This window comes from Cydia fagiglandana, chromosome 17 (genome assembly GCF_963556715.1).
Source record: "Cydia fagiglandana chromosome 17, ilCydFagi1.1, whole genome shotgun sequence".
Classification (NCBI taxonomy): domain Eukaryota; kingdom Metazoa; phylum Arthropoda; class Insecta; order Lepidoptera; family Tortricidae; genus Cydia; species Cydia fagiglandana.
The window spans coordinates 15,063,709-15,085,918 of NC_085948.1; the positions used below are offsets into that span (position 1 = coordinate 15,063,709).

At 37.8% G+C, this 22,210-nt stretch overlaps 4 protein-coding genes across 6 annotated transcripts; 2 read left to right on the forward strand and 2 right to left on the reverse strand.

Annotated features, from left to right (window-relative positions):
• Window positions 1-44: 44 nt before the first annotated feature.
• On the forward strand, window positions 45-11,248 carry LOC134672754 (serine protease inhibitor 3/4-like). 3 transcript variants are annotated; one of them, XM_063530697.1, is made up of 8 exons: window positions 45-98; window positions 1,478-1,612; window positions 1,929-2,153; window positions 2,810-2,908; window positions 3,828-3,971; window positions 5,510-5,719; window positions 6,040-6,178; window positions 10,415-11,248. In XM_063530697.1, the coding sequence occupies exons 1-8, from the start codon at window positions 51-53 to the stop codon at window positions 10,570-10,572; spliced, it is 1,158 nt and encodes a 385-aa protein (XP_063386767.1). In that variant the 5' UTR covers window positions 45-50; the 3' UTR covers window positions 10,573-11,248. The 3 variants fall into 3 exon arrangements, with proteins under 3 accessions (XP_063386767.1, XP_063386768.1, XP_063386769.1); XM_063530698.1 differs by lacking the exon at window positions 10,415-11,248 and adding an exon at window positions 9,352-9,862; XM_063530699.1 differs by lacking the exon at window positions 10,415-11,248 and adding an exon at window positions 8,661-8,799.
• Window positions 11,249-15,260: 4,012 nt separating this feature from the next.
• LOC134672584 (zinc finger protein 184-like) lies at window positions 15,261-19,669 on the reverse strand. The gene is made up of 3 exons (XM_063530529.1): window positions 19,337-19,669; window positions 18,684-18,848; window positions 15,261-17,910 (listed from the first exon to the last, which is right to left on the reverse strand). The coding sequence occupies exons 1-3, from the start codon at window positions 19,437-19,439 to the stop codon at window positions 16,208-16,210; spliced, it is 1,971 nt and encodes a 656-aa protein (XP_063386599.1). The 5' UTR covers window positions 19,440-19,669; the 3' UTR covers window positions 15,261-16,207.
• Window positions 19,670-20,008: 339 nt separating this feature from the next.
• On the forward strand, window positions 20,009-22,200 carry LOC134672565 (general transcription factor IIH subunit 5). The gene is made up of 2 exons (XM_063530508.1): window positions 20,009-20,162; window positions 22,014-22,200. Exons 1-2 carry the CDS (start codon window positions 20,128-20,130, stop codon window positions 22,198-22,200), a joined length of 222 nt encoding a protein of 73 aa, XP_063386578.1. The 5' UTR covers window positions 20,009-20,127.
• On the reverse strand, window positions 20,241-21,999 carry LOC134672566 (meiotic nuclear division protein 1 homolog). The gene is made up of 5 exons (XM_063530509.1): window positions 21,910-21,999; window positions 21,422-21,558; window positions 20,925-21,030; window positions 20,486-20,632; window positions 20,241-20,400 (listed from the first exon to the last, which is right to left on the reverse strand). Exons 1-5 carry the CDS (start codon window positions 21,997-21,999, stop codon window positions 20,263-20,265), a joined length of 618 nt encoding a protein of 205 aa, XP_063386579.1. The 3' UTR covers window positions 20,241-20,262.
• Window positions 22,201-22,210: the final 10 nt, after the last annotated feature.

Here is a 22,210-nt window from a genome sequence, read left to right on the forward strand (position 1 = left end):
AGAAGGCTAGACAGAAATTGTGAGTTAGTATAAAAACGTACGCGGTAGAGATGACATCGATTTCTCACGTAGCGAATTTCGGTGCGCGGTTTTGCAATGTGAGTAGACTCTTATTATTAAGGGAATAGAGTTCAATTTGATTAACCTAGCGAGCAGTGTTCGATATCCGTCTCAACGACGTATGTATGACGTACGACGACGATATACCTAAGCGTAACTGAAGGCTAAGCTGACACCGTTGCTTATGGGCGCTTTGTAACTTCAGTGTCACATGATGTGCAGTCCCGTCCATCGAATTATTTTTCTGATCAGTTTTAACCACTGGGACTTTTTTCAAAGTGTATTTCTTGTGATGGTAACGACTTGAGGTAACAATCATGTGAAGAATACTCTAGAATTGTACCTAGAGGCACAGAATAAATAATAGTACTAGGTACAGAAGACTCACTCTCTAACAAAACACGTCTGTTACGATCAGCACAGATATGGCCGCTAGGTGGCGAAAGCGCCACGCGCGGCTTATGGCAAACCCCGAAATTGGGATCGAATGGATGCACTTTTAGCTACCTGTAGCAAAGCGACGGAATCGCGGAGTGAGTCACGCCTGCTAGAGGGCAGACGGTCGTACCGGACCGCGACCTTGGTAAAGTCAGACAGAGTACTGTTCGACCGAGTGCAAGGAGTGGAAGGTTGAGTCACGGCCAAGGACATCCTTATTGATCCCATAATGTCTACAACTTCCGTTTTCATAGCACCTAAAGTAACGTGCGTTGTATAGGTATCTTGCTTAGAAATTCTAATGGATTCACTTAGCCACAGATTAAGAGGAAAGGCGACGACCGTATCTCTATTACAAACGAGCGTTGGAAAAAAACGTGCTTCTACGTTCTTCCTAAACTTAAAAAAAAGTGTAAATTGGTGAAAAATAGTACAATCTACCACATCCACACAATAAGTAAAGGCCCCAGTACACAATGGGCCATCGCCGGCCATTCCAAGGGACGCATCTATGCGTTAGAGGGAGCAAGTGATATTGCTATCTCATTCTACCGCATGGCTGCGTCCCTGGGAGTGGCCGGCAATGGCCCATTGTGTACTGGGGCCTTAATATATAGTGTCTTTCTTTACTTAACGTCTGTCTTTAGCATAGATCTAGTATTACATACATAGATAAGCTATACGCGTGCCTCCGTGAGGGACAAAATATACGCAAAGCGACAATATTAAAAACACGTTTTAACATTCCTGACAACATACCAAAAACAATCTACGTAATTCGGTCGGGTTATTTGTTGCCCACCATAAACTATACAAATTTTTTGGTGGGGAACAAACAAAAAGTGAGACTGTGACAAGGACAAGCAATAATACCGCTTTCTCTGCTACTCCTACTGAAATTTCCATAAGTGCATCTTGTTCGGTCGTTTAGCCCCTCCCCCGTGTCATCTCTATATTATTGTACCTCTATGGTTTTTAGGAACTGGAGAACAACAAAAACTACATCTGCTCTCCTCTGTCCGTGGAGACGGTGCTGGCACTAGTGGCCCTCGGCAGCAGCAACGAATCTCGCGCAGAAATCTTCAAGGCCCTGGACATCCCTAATGAAGACTATGTAAATATTATATTTGGTCAAATAAATTTGTCAGTCAGTAAGAACCAGGAAAACTATATATACCTACTCATCCTTATCTTTTCTTCTATTTTCTAGTACTAATGCAAGACAAACATAGTATGATTCTCTCTGTCTACTACATTTGACATAAGTACGGGATGAAATTTTAATTACCGTTCATACCACGTTCATACTCTATTACGTAGTGACTTTATAGGTCATACTGAACAACCTTTATTATGGGACCAATGTAGAACTGAAATAGCGAAAAAAAATTTGAAACCCCCCTATTGATTAACCTTTTTTTCATTTACAGCTCTTTTCCACGTTCAAATCCCTGACAACAACTCTATCTTCGAAGCATTCAAAACATGAAACATCCAACGATGTTACGTTAAAAATCGCGAACAAGATCTACGTGAAACAGGGGGCAGCACTAAAGGCGACCCTTAAGAAAGACGCAGAAGAAATCTTCCATGCCAGTTTGGAACAAATAGATTTTTCCCAAAGTAATAATGCTGCGAATGCCATTAATAGATGGGTAAGTACCAAAAAAATATGTACATTTTGTGAGTATTATCACGTAGATCTGTGGTATCAGAGTTACTTCTTTCAACCTCAACCTACATACCTGACACTAGGTCTATAGGGGCCCACTGATTAACAGTCCGCCGGACGGAATCGGTCTGTCAGTTAGAACAAAACTTTTACAGTTCCGAACAACTGACAGGCAGCTAGATAGTTACCATCTGGCGGACTGTTAATCAGCGGGCCCCTTATTACACTTGCGTAAAGGATGACTCACGTTATTTATAGACCGGGCCGTGGCCGGGCCGAAGCTTCCGGAGCTTCCTTTTCGATGGAAGGCACCACGTGATCACTGATTCGCCATCATAGGCTAGCTATTAAAAATATTACAGTCAGACCAAAAAAAGTCTGCAGTGGATTTGATAGCCCACGCAGTGCAAGTATCATTTATACGTCATAATTTCATAGAAGTTTGAAGTTTAAAATAACACTTTCACTGCGTGGGCTATCAAATCCGCTGCAAACTATTCTTGGTCTGATTCTAGATTACCTATGTAATAAGCTGCATTTTTTGATACCTAAATAAATCATTTTTCATTTTCATTTCATTGTGTAAAATACGGATAGAGTCGTAAACTGTATTTAAATTTTGGTTTTATGTAATTACAGGTGCTAAATCAAACCAACAACACAATTAGAGACATTGTTTCTGCCGACATGCTCGATAAAGACACACGACTTGTACTCATCAACGCCATCTACTTCCACGTAAGACAATATTTAATTACTTACGTACCTAATTGCGTTTTACAAGAATGAATAGAATGCTGTTTACAATATTCTCAGAGTTAGACCAAGAAAAGTCTGCAGAGATTTTGATAGCCCACGCAGTGCAAGTGTTATTTTAAACGTCATAATTCCATGACGTTATGACGTATTAATAACGCACAGCGTGGGCTATCAAAATCGCTGCAGACTTTTCTTGGTCTAATTCTACCTCATTACCTATTGTGTATTTGAATCTACAAATATTAAATTCAAATAAATCAATCCTAAATGTCCCAGAGCTGGACAATGTTCCAATAGTTACACCCTCAAGTTCCAAGCAATAGAGGTGACGAACCGGCTGTCAACTATTGGATATAAAATGTCAAGCACAGTCACCTGCAATAATATGTTACACAACGAAGGCCGCAACAATATCTATTCTGTCACGACTCACGATCTTATTTGTAGAGCCATAAGAGCGCGTCCACAAGCGCGTCACATACTCACATATTTTTGCGGCCTCCGAAGAGTAACATAATATTATTGCAGGTAACTGTACTACGACGTTTACATTAATAAAATAGTAAGCTTATTATTGATTCTAAGTGTATTTCTAGACCAGGTGTCTCCAAACTTTTTTAGCTGAGGGCCATATTGCGCCTCAGAAACTTTCGCGCGGGCCACCGTCGGTTTTTGCGCCGGGGGAGGGTGTCAGGATTACTGCTGTTAGGAACAGTTCCACTCTCAATGAATGCTTAACCCCTGGAGCCTGGCTCAGGGGCTGACAGTGGGTGCTCGCTTTGGGTGTCGGCGGGCCGGATTAGAACGCATCGCGAGCCGGATTTGACCCGCGGGCTGGGGTTTAGAGACCTTTATTCTAGACGTAAATATTTATTCATAACGTTGGTATCCATTTCAGGCTTTCTGGGAGTATCAATTTGAGGCCAACGATACATATACCAGAGTCTTTCACGTCAATAAATCCAAGAAAATCGATATTAAACAGATGAGTTTACAGGGCAAACCTTATAATTACAAGCACAGTCCGGAGTTAAAGGCTAAGGTAAGTGAAAGACATAATTTTAAACTTCATCAAAAAAAAATTACGCTATCAAAAATGTGGAATAGGCAATTTATGAAATTTTACAGACAAACTATTACTATTCTACAATCACCGCTTACCAACGTACCGTAAAACACTATAACATTGCCCTTTCAACATAACTTTGCCCACCGCGTCACAGTTCAGTAAAAGCGAAATAACTTAATAGTAGTAGATACAATTTCTTCACTTTCTCCTGAAAGTGTATCTGTAACTTCTTTTAAGTTATTTCGCTTGTACTGAACGCGCTGGGCAAAGTTATATTGAAAGGGCAATGTTATCGTGCTTACGGTATATAAGTATACCTAACCTCCAGTCTTTACTTGTATAATTCTGATGTGTTTATTGTGTTTATTGTTGTGTATATCGGTTTCAAGATAACTGACAAATAATAACAAGACCGAAGTGATCCCATAAGTGTACCGCGAACAAAGTTTTGTGCGGTACCGACACTAAAAATTATATTAACTCACATTATAGACGGGTCTAACGCGAATTATATTCAATTACCTTTATTTACCGACGTTTTGACACAGGTTTCACTGGTCGTGGTCGCGGCTGACTGATTGTCCCAGCAAAATGTCAAAACAGAGATTTGTGCATCTACCCGACGAAAAGTGTATGGAAAAGTTTGGGGTAGACATCACATTTTCAAACCACCCACCACACATAATGTTAATTATTGTCAATAGTCCGACACGCAACACTCACAATATCCACGCACCCGTCCGAAGATAGATCCTTTGGCTTTAGCTTCTGTATCACTGGTTCCCAAGTTGGCGATAAGTTGAAACCATCCTCCCTATTAAAATTCCTGGGGTGTTTCTTGATTTCAATTGCTTCTCGCACAACTCGAGGATAATAATGACCCGTCTATAATGTGAGTTAATATGTATTCAAAACGCGAAAGTTTAAAATATTATACTAAAAATGATTATGTACTTGCCCAAAATTGGTTCCTCGTCCGCCATTCCTGGGGTCTACTTACCTTTTTCCGTAATTTATGGCGATAATTAGACATTCAAAGGTATCCATGTGTGAAAATAATGTTCTGAATCAAACTGTAAGACAAGCTGATAGAGTTAGACCGACCGAGGTAAGTCTGCAACGATTTTGATAGTACACGCAGTGCAAGTGTTATTATGTCATAATTTCAAAGAAATGTAAAATAACACACTGTGTGTACTATCAAAATCGTTGCAGACTTATTTTGGTCTGACTCTGAGCATAATATGAGTGTAATCAATTGATACGCTGATTTATACAAAAAAAATATATAAGGTCTAAAATAGGCCATTCAAGATGTTACACGCGAGGGGTTCCAGTGTTCCTTAAGGAAGGCAATGAATCGGCCAGGATGGAGAGCACTACAGCACAGAGCGACTTATGGTGGTCACGACCCTCAGACATGAGGATTCGACTAGGAAGAAGAGAAGAAGGTCTAAAATAACCAAGTTTATTTTTGATACTTAAGTATATTACGTATCCTTCTATTACAGATATTGCAGATGTTTTACGTTGGAGGTAAAGCCAGTATGGTGATAGTTCTGCCAGATGAAATCGAAGGTCTGAGTGACGTGATGAAACAACTGGTAACCGGGTATGATCTGATGGCAGAGGTCAACAGTCTAAAAAAGAAACCACTTCAAGTAATCATGCCTAAGTTTAAAATTGAATCTGAGATCAATCTGAAGAAGCTGTTACCTAAGGTATACTTTGTTACCTATATTTGAATATTTATTTTAAGAGAAGCAATTATAAACCTTTTATTCAAGGCCTATTGTACTTTCGAGCTATACATAAATACTGCAGTCAGTATTTATGTATAGCTCGAAAGTACCATAGGTGATTTGATTCTCAAATCAGTATTTGAGAATCAAATCACGAACGAGAAAGAAAAGAAAATTATAGGGGAAAGACGACAAAAATAGACCACCGTCATTTTTTTACAATATATAGATTAGTCAAGATAAATAGATAAGAATTTATTAATTTTAGTCCCATACAATTCAATATTTTATTATTTCAGATGGGTATCGAAGCAATTTTTGATCCAAACAAATCGGAAGTCAACATGTTGTCAAGTAATGATCGACAATTTGTGTCCGAAGCCATTCAGAAAGCTTTCATAGCGGTGGATGAACTGGGCACGGAAGCAGCGGCAGCCTGTAAGTTTATTATTTTTATAGCTCCTATCCACAATGGGCCATCATACTGGCCCAATGGGCCAGCGTGTAGAGACAGTAGGTAGTGGCGTTAGATGGTTTATGGCGCGGCGGAATGGCGATGGGATGGCCACAGTGTCGGTTTTACGTACGCACATCAAGGGTAGTGGACCAGCGACGGTGCGTACGCTAGTGATGGGCCAAATCGAAAAATTTTGAAACCGAATAAGTCGACTCCGATTTAAACCCAAATCGGTTTGCAAACCGATTTAGCCAAGTCGATTTAACTTCTACTTTTTAAGTATCAGTAGTTCAAACCGCTCCGTAGTCTTTGAGTTGAGGAAATTGAATTTTCAATTTTACGCTTTGTTCGATCGGATCGACAGCAAAAATTTTGACTTAAAAGTTTTGTAATATTTTTTTAGTTTTGTTGCGCGGTAAATCACAATTTTATAATTTCTAAAGCTAAAACGGGAAAGCACTATACGAGCAAGTAGGAAAGAGCGTGCGGTCTCGTGCGATTTCGTGTCATTGCCGCGAATCGTTGAGTTAGCAAATCGACGCGGCGCAAAACTGCCAAACCGATCCAAGTATACCGCCAAATCAATCGCTTTAAGCCCATGCGAAATTGAACCTTACAACATAAACAATAAGTTTCATTTTACTTTATCTGTAGATACCAAGTTTCGATTCGACTCAATAATGGCGGCCATGTGCATGGCAACATTTTTCTTCGTGGTTTGAAATCGATTTGCGTACATTTTAGGCCAAGCGCGCACCACGATTTTTTGTCGCGCGATATTTAGTCGCAGAAATGTAACGTATGTGTTTATATGGCAGTGCGCGCATATGCGACAAAAAAATCGCAGCGATTTTAAAATTGTGATATGTCACATTTTTCCGCGACTGCTCGCGACGCGATTGTCGCAAAGTGAATTGCAGCATACGGAATTGTATGTCCCCGCGCGCACTGCGATAATAAAATCGCACCCCGGACCTCGGTCGGCATTTCGCTCTCCAAGCGTCAACATATTGGAACCTGCTTCTCTAATGGAGTCACAAGATGAGACGCTAGATGTTGACCGTTTAATTATAGAAATAGAAGGAGATCACCTTTGTGGTATAAATACTCAAAGTCATACAGCGATTGCATATTGTTTCACGACAAGCGACTGGTACGAAATCCATGTCGAGAATGAACAAATCGTCGACTTTTCATCGCAGTGCGCGCAGTGAATTTTCTGCGATAAATTACAGCGCGATTCTAAAATCGTGTCGCAAAAATTAAAATCGTGGTGCCCGCTTAGGCTTAATCCTCAATATGTCAAATGAAAGTGACGCATCAACAAATATGAAAGGATGCGTTTAGAGCGGGTGAACGTATCTTAAGTCGATTTACGGAACACTCACGTCGATTTAGTCGACTTCAGACCTAAATCGGTTTGAACCGATTTGTGAAGTCGAATCGTAACATCGCTAGCGTACGCATCTACACGTGGCCCATTCTATAGAGCGTGCTCTCAAGCATCGCATGGCCATCTCACTGGTCCATCGCCGGGCCATCGTGAATAGGAGCCACAACCATCGCACGGCCATCTCGCTGGCCAGCCCTGGGCTATCGTATAGATAGAGGAGCCATTACGAGTACACTTTGTACGCAGACGGAAGATGCATCAAAATTTAAAAAAAAAAATATATGTGACCGTGACTGAGGTGTATTTGTAACAATAAGAAAAATAGAAAATAACTTAAGTAAGTACCTATTATCTAAAATTTTATTGGCGTTTTGTGTAAACATTTACGGCTGTCTTCCCTTATGGTGCTGCCACAAACATTGGCTGTTATTAAATGTTATATAACATTGTGTCACAGGGACAACACAATAAAACACTATCAATACTATTTATTATTTATTTAATACTATGATGCTCTCCCTGTTACACGATGTTATATAACAGCCAATGTAGGAGCACGACGAGGGGTTATGGACGGACGAGTTCATTGCAGACCGCCCTTTGCTCTATCTTCTCACGGCTCACGAGATTCCTATATTTTATGGAGCTTTTCATGGAAGCGAAAATTCATCATGACATGCTCTAATTGTCTTGTGTGAGTTGTGTGACTTGTGTGGCTGAGAGTCGATTGATTTAAAGTTAACTAGCGACCCGCCCTGGCTTTGCACGGGTTACTTACACAAAACCTTAACAAATTATACACCTAAAGCTTCCTAAAGTAAATTACTCTATTGATATGTGAAAACTGCAAGAAAATACGTTAAATAGTTTTTGAGTTTATCGCGAACATACCTACATACATACAGACAAACGCAGCTAGGAACTTTTTATCATTATAAGGTGTAGGTATCATAATACCCATTAATATTGCGTTCTACCGTCAGAATTACCCTTTCCGATTCCGTTTTTATTTAATATAGCCGAAAGCTTAATTTTTTTGTATTTTCTTTTTCTATTATTTTTGTTTCCAGCTTCTATGGGATGGCGTTAATGTTGTGCCCCGTATTGGACGGATGAATTCGTCGCTGACCGCCCCTTCCTCTATCTACTCGTGGCTCACGAGATACCTGTATTTTATGGAGCTTTCCATGGAAACGAAAATTCATAATAGTCTTGTATGATTGAGAGTTTGTTTTTCTATGCTAATATCCAGTACAACAGTGTTCTACCGCCAGAATTTGCCGTGCCTGTTAAATAATTACTTAGTTCCATTTATAATCATTTTATAATGTATTTTTTTACATAAATAAATATACATTTAAACTGAGAATCAGATTTTTTTATTAGCCCATTTTACTACTAATACTGAAGCCACGAGTAGATGAAAATCAGCAAAATCTAACGACACGGCTAATTAACATAAATTAGTTACTTAGGGTCGGTTGCACCAAACTGTTCGTATCGTTAAAGAGTTCGCTAAATGTTTATGTATGAAAAGTTTCATAGTAAAGCGCCGGCTGACGTTGACCAGTCTGTCAAATGTGGTTGGTGCAACTGGCCGTTATAGGGATAAAAGCCTATTACCTACGTGTAGGTAGTAGGTGTTTAAAAAGGTAAAACACACAATAAAACAAACATACATATAAAATAAATTCAAAACTAGTTAAGTGCACTGAAATATTTATTATATAACGATTTAGAAAACTATAATATTCATTTCAGCACAAATGATGGAACGAGAACTTTGTAGGCGGATTTGTACCGACGAGAAGTTTACAGCAGACCATCCCTTTCTTTACCTACTCACAGTCACAGCTCACCACATCCCTATATTTTATGGAATCTACTATGGAACAGAAAATTGACATAATTCAGAACATATAATTATTATGTATTACTCTTTCAAAAGTATGTACGTATAGTGCGACATAAAATAGTAGAAATTAAATAAAATGAAACTAAAAAATTCCGATACTATTTTTTTTGCCGTGTTTAAGCATTTTACGTCAAAAATGTGACAGTAAGCTACGTAGGAAGTGGCGCCCTCAGTAATTTTCTACAATTTCTTGTCGGACTATATTAATCTTCGGATATGTGTATAGTATCTACCTACATTCCTTTGAAATAATTAGTTCCGTTTATAATGTAAAACTTGATCTAGGAGATTAAAATACATTTAAACTAAGAATCAGACTTTTCATTTGTTTCCTAGGAGCTCCCCGTTTGCACATTATGTCACGCCAAAGTCGGCGCGGAGTTAGCTTGGTCCGACTATACCTATAAAAAAATCAAAGAGCATTTATTACACCTATCCTTTTACAAGTCACTTTCTAAAGAAATCTATCCTTTTTTAGGCACCAGCCTTTACAAAGGGACTTGAATAGATAGAGATAGATGTAATTTGTATGTAATAAGCGCTTTATTGGAATTACTAGGAAAGTAGCTCTATCGACCATTCCTCTCCTTTCTGAAAAAGTGTCCGGCGGCTGGATAGACCTAATAAGCCCAAAACTCTATCTTTTAAACTAATAATACCGTAACCGTATAAAACAAATGCCCTTTAACATAACTTTGCCCACCGCGTCACAGTTTAATAAAAGCGAAATAACTTAAAAGTAGTAACAAATACACGTTCTGACGAAAGTTTATCTGTAACTACACTTTCTGAAGAAAGGGTACCTGTAAGGACTTTTAAGTTATTTCGCTTTTACTAAACTATGACGCGGAGGGCAATGTTTTATACTTTTACGGTAAATGTTATAAAAAGTATACTTATTATTTCCAGCAATTATGGTGCTTCAAGACTGTTGCGAAAGTTTTTGGTCCGGCGAAACGTTCAAAGCGGACCATCCCTTCTTGTATCTACTCACGGTTCACGGGATCCCTATATTTTATGGAATTTTTCATGGAACAGAAAATACAGAACATACCAAAGAACTTTAATCACAATAAAGTACAAACAAAATTTGCAAATAGAGTAGGTACTTTAGAGTTAAATACTTTGCTCGATTATTGGATAAAATTGATAAACTAAGATTATTTTCTCACCTTTTAGCACTGGTAAGTGGTAACTAAAAAAAATTGCTGAAAACGATTGAAAACAGAAGAGGAAACGTGTTGAGGCACCTTATACGGTACGATATTATACATACATAAAATAAATACTATAATTGAATGAAGAAAGAATAGAAAAAAAGAGAGGCACAGAAGAAGGCCGAGACGTGCGTTTTTGGACCAAGCGTATTCAGGAACTCAAAACAGTGGCAGAGAGAAGAACGGAATGGCGATTACTCCACGGACAAGAGCCAGGCTCTTAAAATTATGATGATGATGATGACCACTGGTAACAACTTGATGGTAACTATTGGAAATAACCTGTAGTGCCGTTACAGGTTGTTGAAGAAATATATAAGTGCTTTGATATTGACTGTACCTAGTTATATGAAACCTATCGCGTTGTATGAAAACAATCATGGAGGGTTACTCTCAAGCCCGTTATGAATAATAGGTGTGTTATTAATTATCACGGCTATGCCGGATATCCGCCTTATCCTTGTAAGGACAACAAAGACAGTTTCACTAAAGGGCTCGTTGATCGTAGTGGATTAATTTCAAATGCCACTAATTTATGTATTGTTGTCATCGTCGTGTTATAAATAAACGATGTTGAACTATATTAAACTGTTTTAATCATGGACAATAAGACGCTATTTCTGAAAAGATTTCTGAATAAGACGCTTTATATATTCATGTTATTTGTTAAATGAGAAAAAGACTAAATGTATTCAGTTTGTCACTAGTAGTAACGTAAGGCATGTGCAAACAAGTGTCATTGTGAAGGATGAGGAATTGGAATTAGTTGATAGTACAGTTTTTCTTGGTATAACTTTAGATTCTAAAGTTCTAAACTTCAGTGGGGTCCCCATATTGCTACTCTTTCGAGTAGACTGAGTTCTTCAGCTTTTGCAGTGAGCAAAATCCGTCAGTTAACTGATGTGAAAACAGCTCGATTAGTATATTTTAGTTACTTCCATAGCATTATGGCATATGGTATTTTACTGTGGGGCGGTGCTTCAGAGATAAATACCATTTTTGTTCTGCAGAAGCGGGCTATTCGAGCAATATATAAATTGAACCATAGAGACTCACTTAGAGATAAATTCAAGGAAATTGACATAATGACAGTGCACTGTCAATATATTTATGAGAATATTCTGTATGTACATAAAAATATTGTTAATTTTAGGAAAAATTGTGACATTCATAATATTAATACTAGAAATAAACATAAGCTCGCAGTGCCCTTCACACGGCTCCATAAAATTAAAAAATCATTCATGGGTAATTGTGTAAGATTTTATAATAAACTTCCAAACCATATTACTGAATTATCAATTAATAAATTTAAAAATTATGTAAAGCGTAAACTTATTTCTAAAGCTTATTATACCACACAAGACTACATGAGTGATAAAACAACGTGGGATTAATGGTGACTCGAAATAGATAATTCAATGTATGTACTTCTTTGTTAAGTTTTATTGACATTTGTTATTGACATTTAGATTTTATTCTAGAAACATTCTAGACTAGTATTTTTTATACAATTTTTTTTTATGTTTGACGATCTTTTTGTGAAATTCTTAGTATTAAATTTGATCTGTATAATAATCCAATATTACTATGGAATAATATTAACTTCAATAAATTGCTCTGATAATTAGCTTAAGATAATATATTATTATGTAAAACGTTCATAAGTGCTTGTTACTAGGCCTACATGAATAAAGTATTTTTGACTTTTGACATTACAAAAAAATAAACACCACGACCGTGGTGTGGTCAAAATATCTTTCCCGCTCTAACGCACGTACGGCAACTATCGATAAGGCTTTGCACATTATCGATACGTGCGCCGCACTACAACAAGTCGCGGTGCGGTGTGGTAGTCTGTTACGGTGTTAAAACTTACCTACCTATCATGGCTACCATTACCACGCTAAACGTCGTAAGGGCGTAGCTTCAAAATTAATTTGTTTGAAAATCAACCTACTAAACCGTGATTCCACCCTACAAATCCGGCAATTGTGTTTGCCTACAGCCTAAAGATATTTAGTATATGTGTAGCCGAAGTATATCGCATCGTGTCCTCACTTGAGTAGAGTTAGACCAGTGGTGGGCAAACTTTCTTCATGGGGGGCCAGAAACTTTAGGAAATTTAAGTGGAGGGCCAAAATTGTAGCCAAAATTTATTTTGATTTGTGATAATTTTCGCATATCCAAATGTTCGCACCTATCACGGTTCTAACGCATCCACGTACAGAATTACTAAATAACTTCAGAGCTACAGTCCAAAACGCAGACATATTCGCAGACAAGTGGCCGACCCTACAACATAGTATCAGGATTTTTTAAACTCTACCTATGTTACTACCTAATCTCTATGTAACTTAGTAATACCGACATAATATGTATGTTCAATTCTAAAGATTAAGTTTTTGAGATTTAATTCGAAAAGTGTGTAATATGTACAATAAGTGTACTAATTTTATGATACTGACAACATATGTACCTCCATATTAACAGTATAAGTGCCTTGGCTGGAACTGTAAACTTATACTTAGTGTTTACCTGAATAAAGAATAATCGTGGGTCAATGCCATATAGCCCTTATACTAATTTTTTCATAGGACCGGCCGCGGGCCGGGTAAAATCCATTCGCGTGCCGCAGATGGCCCGCGGGCCGTACTTTGCCCACCACTGAGTTAGACTAAGAAAAGTCTGCAGCGATTTTGACAGCCCATGCAGTGCAAGTGTTATTTATACGTCATAATCTAACCGAAATTGGCGAGAGGCTTGATAATCCCTTTTGTAAATATTGGGCCTCGATGCATGTCCCAGTCTACCGGAGGGATAAATGACTTACGTTGGTTTAGAATATTTTTGTGAATTTTATTTTTAATGTAAATAATGTATGTACTTAAATATAAGGTGTGTTGTCAATACTAACATAGTGATAAGTAATATTATTATTGTACCTAACTAATCATTTATGGATCTGTGATGTCCGAAATAATGTCTAAATAAAAAATAATTTAATAGACGTTTGACGTTCAAAATAAGACTTTCACTGCGTGGGCTATCAAAATCTCTGCATACTTGGTAACTCTATCTGTGTGCCAAATTTCACCAAATTCCGTTTACACTTTGCGCCAATAATCAAAGGTCCCCTGTGCTGCCCCCTGTAGTCAGTGGCGAATTTGCCCTAAAGCCAAGTAAGCCCGGGCCTAGGGCGGCAAGACGGTTAGAGGCGTCAGAAAGCAAGATGAGTGCTGGGAAAGGGGCGGCTATTAGTAGCTTATACAGGGCCTGGGGCCTAGGGCGGCCTAGATCGCAAATCCGCCACTGCCTGTATAGTTCATGCACGTTTCCTAGAGGTGGCCATGATCAAAGGCTTGATGACTGTGTATTTGTTATTCTGTCATTCTTCCTTAAAATTTGTTAATGATTTGGAAAAGACATTCAAAAGGATAGGTAAATTATCAATTTATGCAGGTGTATCTATCTCAAACATACAGGTAATTAGGTATCCCAAAGAAATATACATACCTACTATTTATTTAGCATTATGTGTAAAGTGCCAAAATCGGAGGCGATGTTCAAATAGAGAGGGATCTTTAGATTAACAGTACCGAAACATCCATTTCCTGAAACTTGTCACCCCTATCCTCATATCCGAGCTATTATGATAGCAAGCATTATTATTTACTGAGATAACATCGGGGTATCCTATCCGAGCCGTCCGGAAATATATGCGTGTTTCCGGTAACAAGGCATTGTTATTGTTATACCTACTCTACCCGACTTTACCGTAAAAGTAGGTCTCTGATATAACTATGCCCACCGCGTCACAGTTCAGAAAAAACTAGCCACATTATACTAAAATTAATTCTGTTTATAGGTGAATAGAATTCATTAGGGTTCCGTACCCAAAGGGTAAAACGGGACCCTATTACTAAGACTTCGCTGTCCGTCCGTCCGTCCGTCTGTCACCAGGCTGTATCTCACGAACCGTGATAGCTAGACAGTTGAAATTTTCACAGATGATGTATTTCTGTTGCCGCTATAACAACAAATACTAAAAACAGAATAAAATAAAGATTTAAATGGGGAAAAGACTCAACGTCTATCCACAACCTGTTTGCAACGAATATTGCGGTACTTTGGCCATGTTGCACGCAGGGATACCAGCAATTTGGAACGCCTTATCGTGACCGGTAAAATAGAGGGAAAAAGGCCTAGGGGTAGAAGTCCCAAACGATGGTCGGACCAAATAGCGGAGGAACTAAAAATACCTGTCAGCGACGCACTCCACCAAGCTACAGAACGGGACCGATGGAGACAACTAGTTGACGGAATCAAACGGAGTCACGATCCTCAGCAATGAGGGACCGATTGAAGAGAGAGAGAGAAATGGGGCTCCCATACAACAAACGTGATTTTTGACCAAAGTTAAGCAACGTCGGGAGTGGTCAGTACTTGGATGGGTGACCGTTTTTTTTTTTTGCTTTTTTTGTTTTTTTTTTGCATTATGGTACGGAACCCTTCTTGCCCGGTTTTTTTTAGTTTAAGATAGCCAGTTAATAAACAGTGGCCAGTAATTGATGAATTACCCTGCCCTTATTTAGTTAATCGTAGTAATCTGAAAAATATTCTAATGCATTCTTTGTATTATTTTCAGGTACTTTTATTGAATGCTCCTTTTCTAGGATGCCCTTCTTCAATATTTGGCACTCAGATCTTCGTGGTGCTTCCGATACAGAACGAAAACGCCACATGATTAAAGTTCTTAAGTCCTACTTCGAGAATACCGAGAACATAGATTTTACTGGTCTAGAAAGGTGTGTATATAATTTATGCAAGAATTTAAGGACGTATTGGAACAAAGAGACACGTGCTAAAAACAAAGTTTTAGTAAAATATAAACATTGGTTAAATAAAGTCGTGACAATACGCTTACCATGTTACAAAATGGAACAGTGCACTCTAGAAGAAAATATAGCAAGTCCATCTGATCCATCTAGTGGATGTGATAGATGTCGTGGCAAAGACATTTTTGAGCATAGAGAGCTTCTGCTAGATCATAAAAATTCTAAGGAGCCACTGTCCAATTCGAGTTTCTCAAATATCAGTGCCGAAGAGTGCCGAAGAGATGGTGGACCTTGTTGAAAAGGCCAAATTGACAAGACAACAATATCTTCTTATAAGTAAATTCTTTAACAATAAGTTTCCTGATTTTTTACCAACTAGTAAAAGTGTGTTTAAAGCTAGGATAAAGTGATTTTGTATAATTTTCTCTAGTTAGAAATAAATCATACTTACAGTATGTCTAATTGAGAGACTAACGGAAAAAAGTTCTACATGATATAATTATAAATGAACATATAAATTAAATTCGAGAGATAAGCGACTTTTATTTTCACATCAAAGACATAAGAACCATGCTGACATATGATGGACACTATCTCTATTTTATTCTAGAATGTCAAAAAGTAAAGCCTGTTTCACTCGCGCGGTGTTATAAAGCTAGATCTGCTTTATCACGCCGAGAACAGCGTCCACCGTACGCCTGCTCATGTCTGCGTAAAGCTGCCTTCTGTCTACACTCGTACGCGCAGTTACCACACTTAAAACTCTTTTCTTCATTGTGAATCAACTCGTGTCTCTTTAAATTACATTTCTTGGAACATTTATAAGTACAGTGACTACATTTAAAAGGTTTATCACCCGTGTGTATCATTTGGTGTAGTCGTAAATCTGATTTCATTATACACTTGAAATCGCAATCGCCACATTGATATGGTTTTTCCTTAGTGTGCACTTTCTCGTGACTACGTAAGTTTGTTTTAACGCTGCATCTGAAATCGCAATAACTGCATTTGAATGGTTTATCCCCAGTGTGTGTTTTCTCGTGATTAATCAAGACAGTTTTTTGGTTGCATTTGAAATCACAGTGTTTACATTCAAAGGGGTTCTCGCCAGTGTGTATCATTTGGTGACGGCGTAAATTACATGCCTTACGACACGTGTAATCACAATAGTCACATTTATGAAACCTGTTATTAAAGTGTGTCATTTGGTTTTTTCGGAAATCATTTTTTCGTGTCATCTTGTAATCAGAGTCACTACATTTATAAGGCTTGGAATCCCTGTGTATTATGTCCTGTATTTTTATACTTTTTTTATCCGATTTGTAATCACAATAGCTGAACTTTAATAGATTTCCACCAGTGTGTATCTTCTGGTGTTTGTGGAAATCCCTTTTCCGAATACACTTATAATCGCATTTGCCACATTTAAGAAGTTTCACATCCCCGTGTATCCTCCCATGTCTTTTTAAATTTCTTTTGTCTCTACACTTGAAATCGCAATACCTACATTTCTCCAATTTCTCCATGATGTGTACTACTTCGTGACTTCGTAAGTCTTGTTTCCTCTTGCATTTGTAATCACAATATCTACATTCCAAAGGCTTTTCATTTGTGTGTATCATCTCATGTATTTTTAAATTTCTTTTATATCCACATTTGAAACTGCAATAGCTACATTTAAATGGCTTCTCTCTATTGTGTACTTTCTCGTGACTCAGTAAGTTTCCTTTCGTTCTAAATTTGTGATTGCAATACCTACATTTAAAAGGCTTTTCATCCGTGTGTATCATCTCAGGACATTTTAACGTGGTTCTATCCTTGCATTTTAAACCGCAGTATCTACATCCGTAAGGTGTCTCGCCAGTATGTGTTCGTTGGTGACGTCCTAGATTCACTTTCAGACGGCACGCAAAATTACACTCTGAACATTTAAATGGCTTTTCACCAAAGTGTATCTTCTGATGTTTTTGCAAGTGTGCTTTGCGAATACAGTTATAATCGCAATTCTTACATTTATAAAGTTTTTCACTAGTAGCCTCATGAGCTCGTAAGTCTGATTTTTTAAGATTGATATCACAGTAGTGACATTTAACCTTACTTTTTCTGTTTGACTCAACATTCTTGCAGGAATCAAGTGAAGTTAAAGAATGAGTGTGTATGTGTTTCTTATAAACTGCAAGATATTTGAAACTTTTGCTGCAATTGTTGCATTCATATTTAGTGTTTGGTTGTCCGGTGTGAAGCTTGTAGTTGCGGCGCCCGACCCGGCAAGTGCGGCTCTCCGTGTCCACCAGCAGGCGCTCCAGTCTGACAGTGCAGCTCAGCGATTGCACGGAACCCGCTTCAAGTGCTGCAAGACAATTTATAATATTTACAAGACAAGTTACAATAATGGTAAAAAATTGTGGCATCATCGGCAATAGGGACCATTTTACTTTAAAAAAAAATACTTGAATCTCTTTTGGAATTTCAGATGGAAACATCCAGGGTGAAAAAGTTGGTTAAATTTACTTAGTATATGGAATTCTATGTAGGTGAAGTTGTAGATAGAAGCTAGATAAAAGCTAGTGTGCACTATAAAAAACTGGCCAAGTGCGAGTCAGACACGCGTAAGAAAGGGTTCGTGCGTACCATTACGCAGAAAACGGTGAAAATTTCACGTTTGTTGTATGGGAGCTCCACTTAAATATCTATTTTCTTATCTTTTGCACCTAACTCCGACTTGACTTGTTTGCCGACGAAAGTCATAAACTTGTTAAAGATTTTTTAGGTTTTTGCGAACAAACATTCAATAGCTAGCTTATTAATCGCTCTATTATTACTTAGGTACTTAATTTTACTACTTAATTTTACAGTGCATTGGTGTTATCTGTAATGCTGTAAAATTTAATTTCAATAAATATCAAATATCAAATTTTATAGTGTTTTTAGTATTTGTTATAGCGGTAACAGAAATACATCATCTGTGAAAACTTGAGCTGTCTAGTTATTACAGTTCATGAGTTACAGCCTGGTGACAGACAGATGGATAGACAAACGGACGGACAGACAGACAGCGGAGTCTTAGTAATTTACGTCCCGCAGCACTATTACTAGGATAAATTTTATTAATGTTGAACTGACTTGGAAGTGACAATACACGAGGTTGGTGAAACTGCTCAGGGCCCAGCACAAGCTCATCCTTAACAAGATGGTCCTCATACAGTGCAGCACTCAGGTCCACGTTGTCTGAGCAAGCGGGCTCCTCTTTCACATGGTCTTCAGTGTTCAACTCTTCTTTAACAGGCACTGAAATAATTAAGTATTAATTAACGATTTATATAACACAGTTGGATATTATAATGGTAAAAATTACTTCCATATAACATCATATTTCATCAGAACTTTAAAGAGATGAGCCTTGATTCTTGTTCTCTATTCTTCTTTATTATTTTTTCTTATTTTTGTTGTTCTTGATTTTTGTTGTGTTGTTGTTCTTGTTATCTGTCTATCTATCTATCTAGCCCCTTTGTTCTGAGTTAGAGTATATCTCTAAGCTCAGTGTGCCGCTTGGCAAAGGCCTCCTCTAGCTCTTTCCATTGAGGTCTGTCGTGGGCCACTCTTGTCCAGTTTGGGCCCGCTGTGAGTCTCAGTTCATCCTCCCATCTTGTTCGAGGTCTCCTCTGGCTCCGTGTACAGCCTCTTGGGTCTTTTTTATCTGTACTGATGTATTTATTTTCTGTACTAATATCTGTTTTGCTTACATTGCAAGCAAAGGCTTGTAAAATGCCACTCACCTTCGTCAGTAAATACATCAGGCGTACCGCTCACACCGCATAAGCCCCTGTTATTCTCGTCGTCAGGCTCCTGCTTGACAAATGGAGCCTCTACAGACATCATACCGCCGTTAGTTATTCCAGGTCATCGTTGACCGTCACGATTCACTAACATTGACGAATATTTTAGTGCAACGTGGTGCAACCTACGTCGGCGTAGTACGATGATGTGCAAAACTGTATTCTGTAATTTGTTGACGATGTTTTAGCTATAATAGCTTTGAATTTAAGAATTTAAACCTTGTTATGTTATTACAAAATAAATAAAACTTGACCAATACCACCAACCGGGCAACGACAAGTACGTATGGAGTACGGAGTACGTCACAGGTCACAGATGACAGTAGCCAAAATTCCATTTTACGCTAAAAGCAAAACGGAAAACAGACGCGGACGCACAATGAAAACATCGCAGAATAAAATTATCAACCACCATAAGATAAGATAAAGCTAAATCCACTCGTAGAATTTGGTTCTAGAAATTCTAGAATAGCATTGGGAGTGAATCGCGATTGTTTGATTCTATTTGTTTAAGGGAGGTTTTGGGTAATGCGTAGCTAGGAACATCTGAGACAATTGAGACTTGAGACATGACATTGACAGTGCAGGCAGGCGCATCTGTCTGTCATTCATTATTGTCTATCGGAGACGACGCTATCATTCTGTACTTTTTTCTAAAATAATTATAATCAATAGAAGTAAAACAATTGACTTATTTGCTTTCTCCGTATTATGGAATTTATTTATTAACAATGGTGAATGTTATGAAAGGAGTGCTCGTGGAATGGTTGGTATTTTTTTTCTGATAATCATAACCTTACTCGAGATTAAGACAAACATTGATTGGCAAAACAAATTAATTTAGGTAACATAACATTAACAAATAACTATTCGATGTAATCTAAATCCTGAGGAATGTTGAACATTTGATCGATAACTTCATTTTCACACTGAAATGTATTCTTCATATAGGACTTCAGAATGTAAATGTTCTCTGTCCATCGGTTGGCCGCAGTCTTCAAATCCTGAACATAAAAATGCACTTAGGTAGTGAACATCAGACTTTTTGGCAAAATTTTACCTCACTGCTGGCATTCATGTTGCTCTTACCTCAATTTCAGTCTTTAATTGAGCTATATACTCGGGATCAGAGTCTCTATATTTCTGCAATTCTTTCTTCAGAGCCTCTTCCTTTTTTTTCATCTCTTCTAAAGATTTCAATACATCTGTTCTTTCTTCAGATGCTTCACGCCCAATCTAAGAATTGGAGAAAATTTATGAGAACAATGCAAACTTTAATAAATAAAATAGGTATTAGAGTCTGTTTGGAAAGAGAAGAGTTGTGGAATGTATGGGGCCCTATACATTCCATGACTCTCGGTCTCGGCCGAGGCACGTCTATACTGGCCGTTTTGTGCGTGAGGAAATTGCATCGCGCGTCTGCTCAATCTGTGCGGACCCTGCTGCTAATGACATAACTAATTGTTACATCTTTTAAAAGTTTAGGTCAGTTTAATTATGATATTTTTTATATTTTTCAAATACTCACAGATTCATTTGCAATGGCTTCTTCAGTCTTTTTCAGTTTCTTTGTGCATTCTGCAAGCTCATTCTGCATGTCATTGAGTTTTCTTTTCTTGGCATTCTTGACTTTGCTGAAAACACAGATAAATTCATTAAAAATGTCCTGTCTCCAAGATAAAATAGCACCAGTAACCGCCAGGTACCAGTAACCAACCCTTCTATTTTTATCCAAGAAAATAAGGGTAGAAAACCAATTTAAGATTGGTTTTCCTGTCCTGGCAGATACTACAGAGTGTTGGCGTTTTCACACAGCTTATTTTCATGGATAAAATCAAACATGTGTTACTGGTTCCTGTTGGTCACTGGTGCCACTGTTAGATCTATATTTTTACATAAAGAATTTGCACAATAATAGAAGCAAAATATTCATACTTAAATAAAGTAAAACTTATTACTAAGGCCAAACATACACCAATAATGTAGTTAGTAAAATTATCAAGACATTTTTACATAGTTCCATACCTCGGGAATGACCAAAAGTATATGGAAGTTCCTATCTTCTCCGAGTCAACCAAGTGGTCATCAACCAAACTCTGTACCACCTCTTTCACTGACTGCATGGTGATACCTTTCTCTTTTGGTGCTATTTTTTCCAACTCCTAAAAATAATAATTATTAAAATAATTATGTAAACCATGATGATATTTATTGATAGAAAAGTTTACTAGGTATATATTAATCTTTTCTTGTTCTATTACTTCTAAAAATGTATAATATGAACTTGTCGGTGGTATAATTTTGTTTCTTAGTGGATAAACATGGAATTAACATTAACAGTGCCATTACTGCCTATTGTAATTCGGAAATTAGGAGGAAGGTGATATTGACAATAATTCGCAGCATTTTCATAGAACTCACTTATTTGTATGAAGTTTTCACACAATGAAAAGTATCGAAGACGTTAATTAATAATATCTTATTTCACTATTTATTAAGTATAAAATAAATACCTTCAACTGAAAGAAGTCCTTGCTATTATGAAATATCTCCAACATCTTAGTCCTCTTCTCTTCAGCACTAAGTCCCCTCTTCTTAGACATTTTACTTGTTCCAGTGACCCGGCTATGAAACAGTTCCTACTCCACCTCGACGAGACCCTGGCTCTCGGCAGAAAGTTTATCCTTCAAGACCTGGACGAGACACATCTGTTCATATCGGCAGACATTGTAGAAACCTTACAAGCAAGAGTTGATGATCTAATGGACCAATTGAGTATTCCTGTACATGATAAAGGCATCTAAATCAAATTTG

What these genes read in the sequence shown, in the direction of transcription:
- LOC134672566 (XM_063530509.1), bottom strand. Translation starts at nt 21,999, where the DNA reads ATGTCTAAGAAGAGGGGACTTAGTGCTGAAGAGAAGAGGACTAAGATG. An exon ending in TACTTTTGGTCATTCCCGAG is followed by an intron (nt 21,031 to 21,421) that starts GTATGGAACTAT and finishes CTGTGTTTTCAG; the next exon opens with CAAAGTCAAGAATGCCAAGA. An exon ending in AAGCCATTGCAAATGAATCT is followed by an intron (nt 20,633 to 20,924) that starts GTGAGTATTTGA and finishes TCCAATTCTTAG; the next exon opens with ATTGGGCGTGAAGCATCTGA.
- LOC134672754 (XM_063530697.1), top strand. Translation starts at nt 51, where the DNA reads ATGACATCGATTTCTCACGTAGCGAATTTCGGTGCGCGGTTTTGCAAT. An exon ending in TCAACGCCATCTACTTCCAC is followed by an intron (nt 2,909 to 3,827) that starts GTAAGACAATAT and finishes TATCCATTTCAG; the next exon opens with GCTTTCTGGGAGTATCAATT. An exon ending in CACGGAAGCAGCGGCAGCCT is followed by an intron (nt 6,179 to 10,414) that starts GTAAGTTTATTA and finishes TATTATTTCCAG; the next exon opens with CAATTATGGTGCTTCAAGAC.
- LOC134672584 (XM_063530529.1), bottom strand. Translation starts at nt 19,439, where the DNA reads ATGATGTCTGTAGAGGCTCCATTTGTCAAGCAGGAGCCTGACGACGAG. An exon ending in TGATGTATTTACTGACGAAG is followed by an intron (nt 18,849 to 19,336) that starts GTGAGTGGCATT and finishes TAATTATTTCAG; the next exon opens with TGCCTGTTAAAGAAGAGTTG. An exon ending in TCGTGTATTGTCACTTCCAA is followed by an intron (nt 17,911 to 18,683) that starts GTCAGTTCAACA and finishes ATTGTCTTGCAG; the next exon opens with CACTTGAAGCGGGTTCCGTG.
- LOC134672565 (XM_063530508.1), top strand. Translation starts at nt 20,128, where the DNA reads ATGGTGAATGTTATGAAAGGAGTGCTCGTGGAATG. An exon ending in AAAGGAGTGCTCGTGGAATG is followed by an intron (nt 20,163 to 22,013) that starts GTTGGTATTTTT and finishes TACTTGTTCCAG; the next exon opens with TGACCCGGCTATGAAACAGT.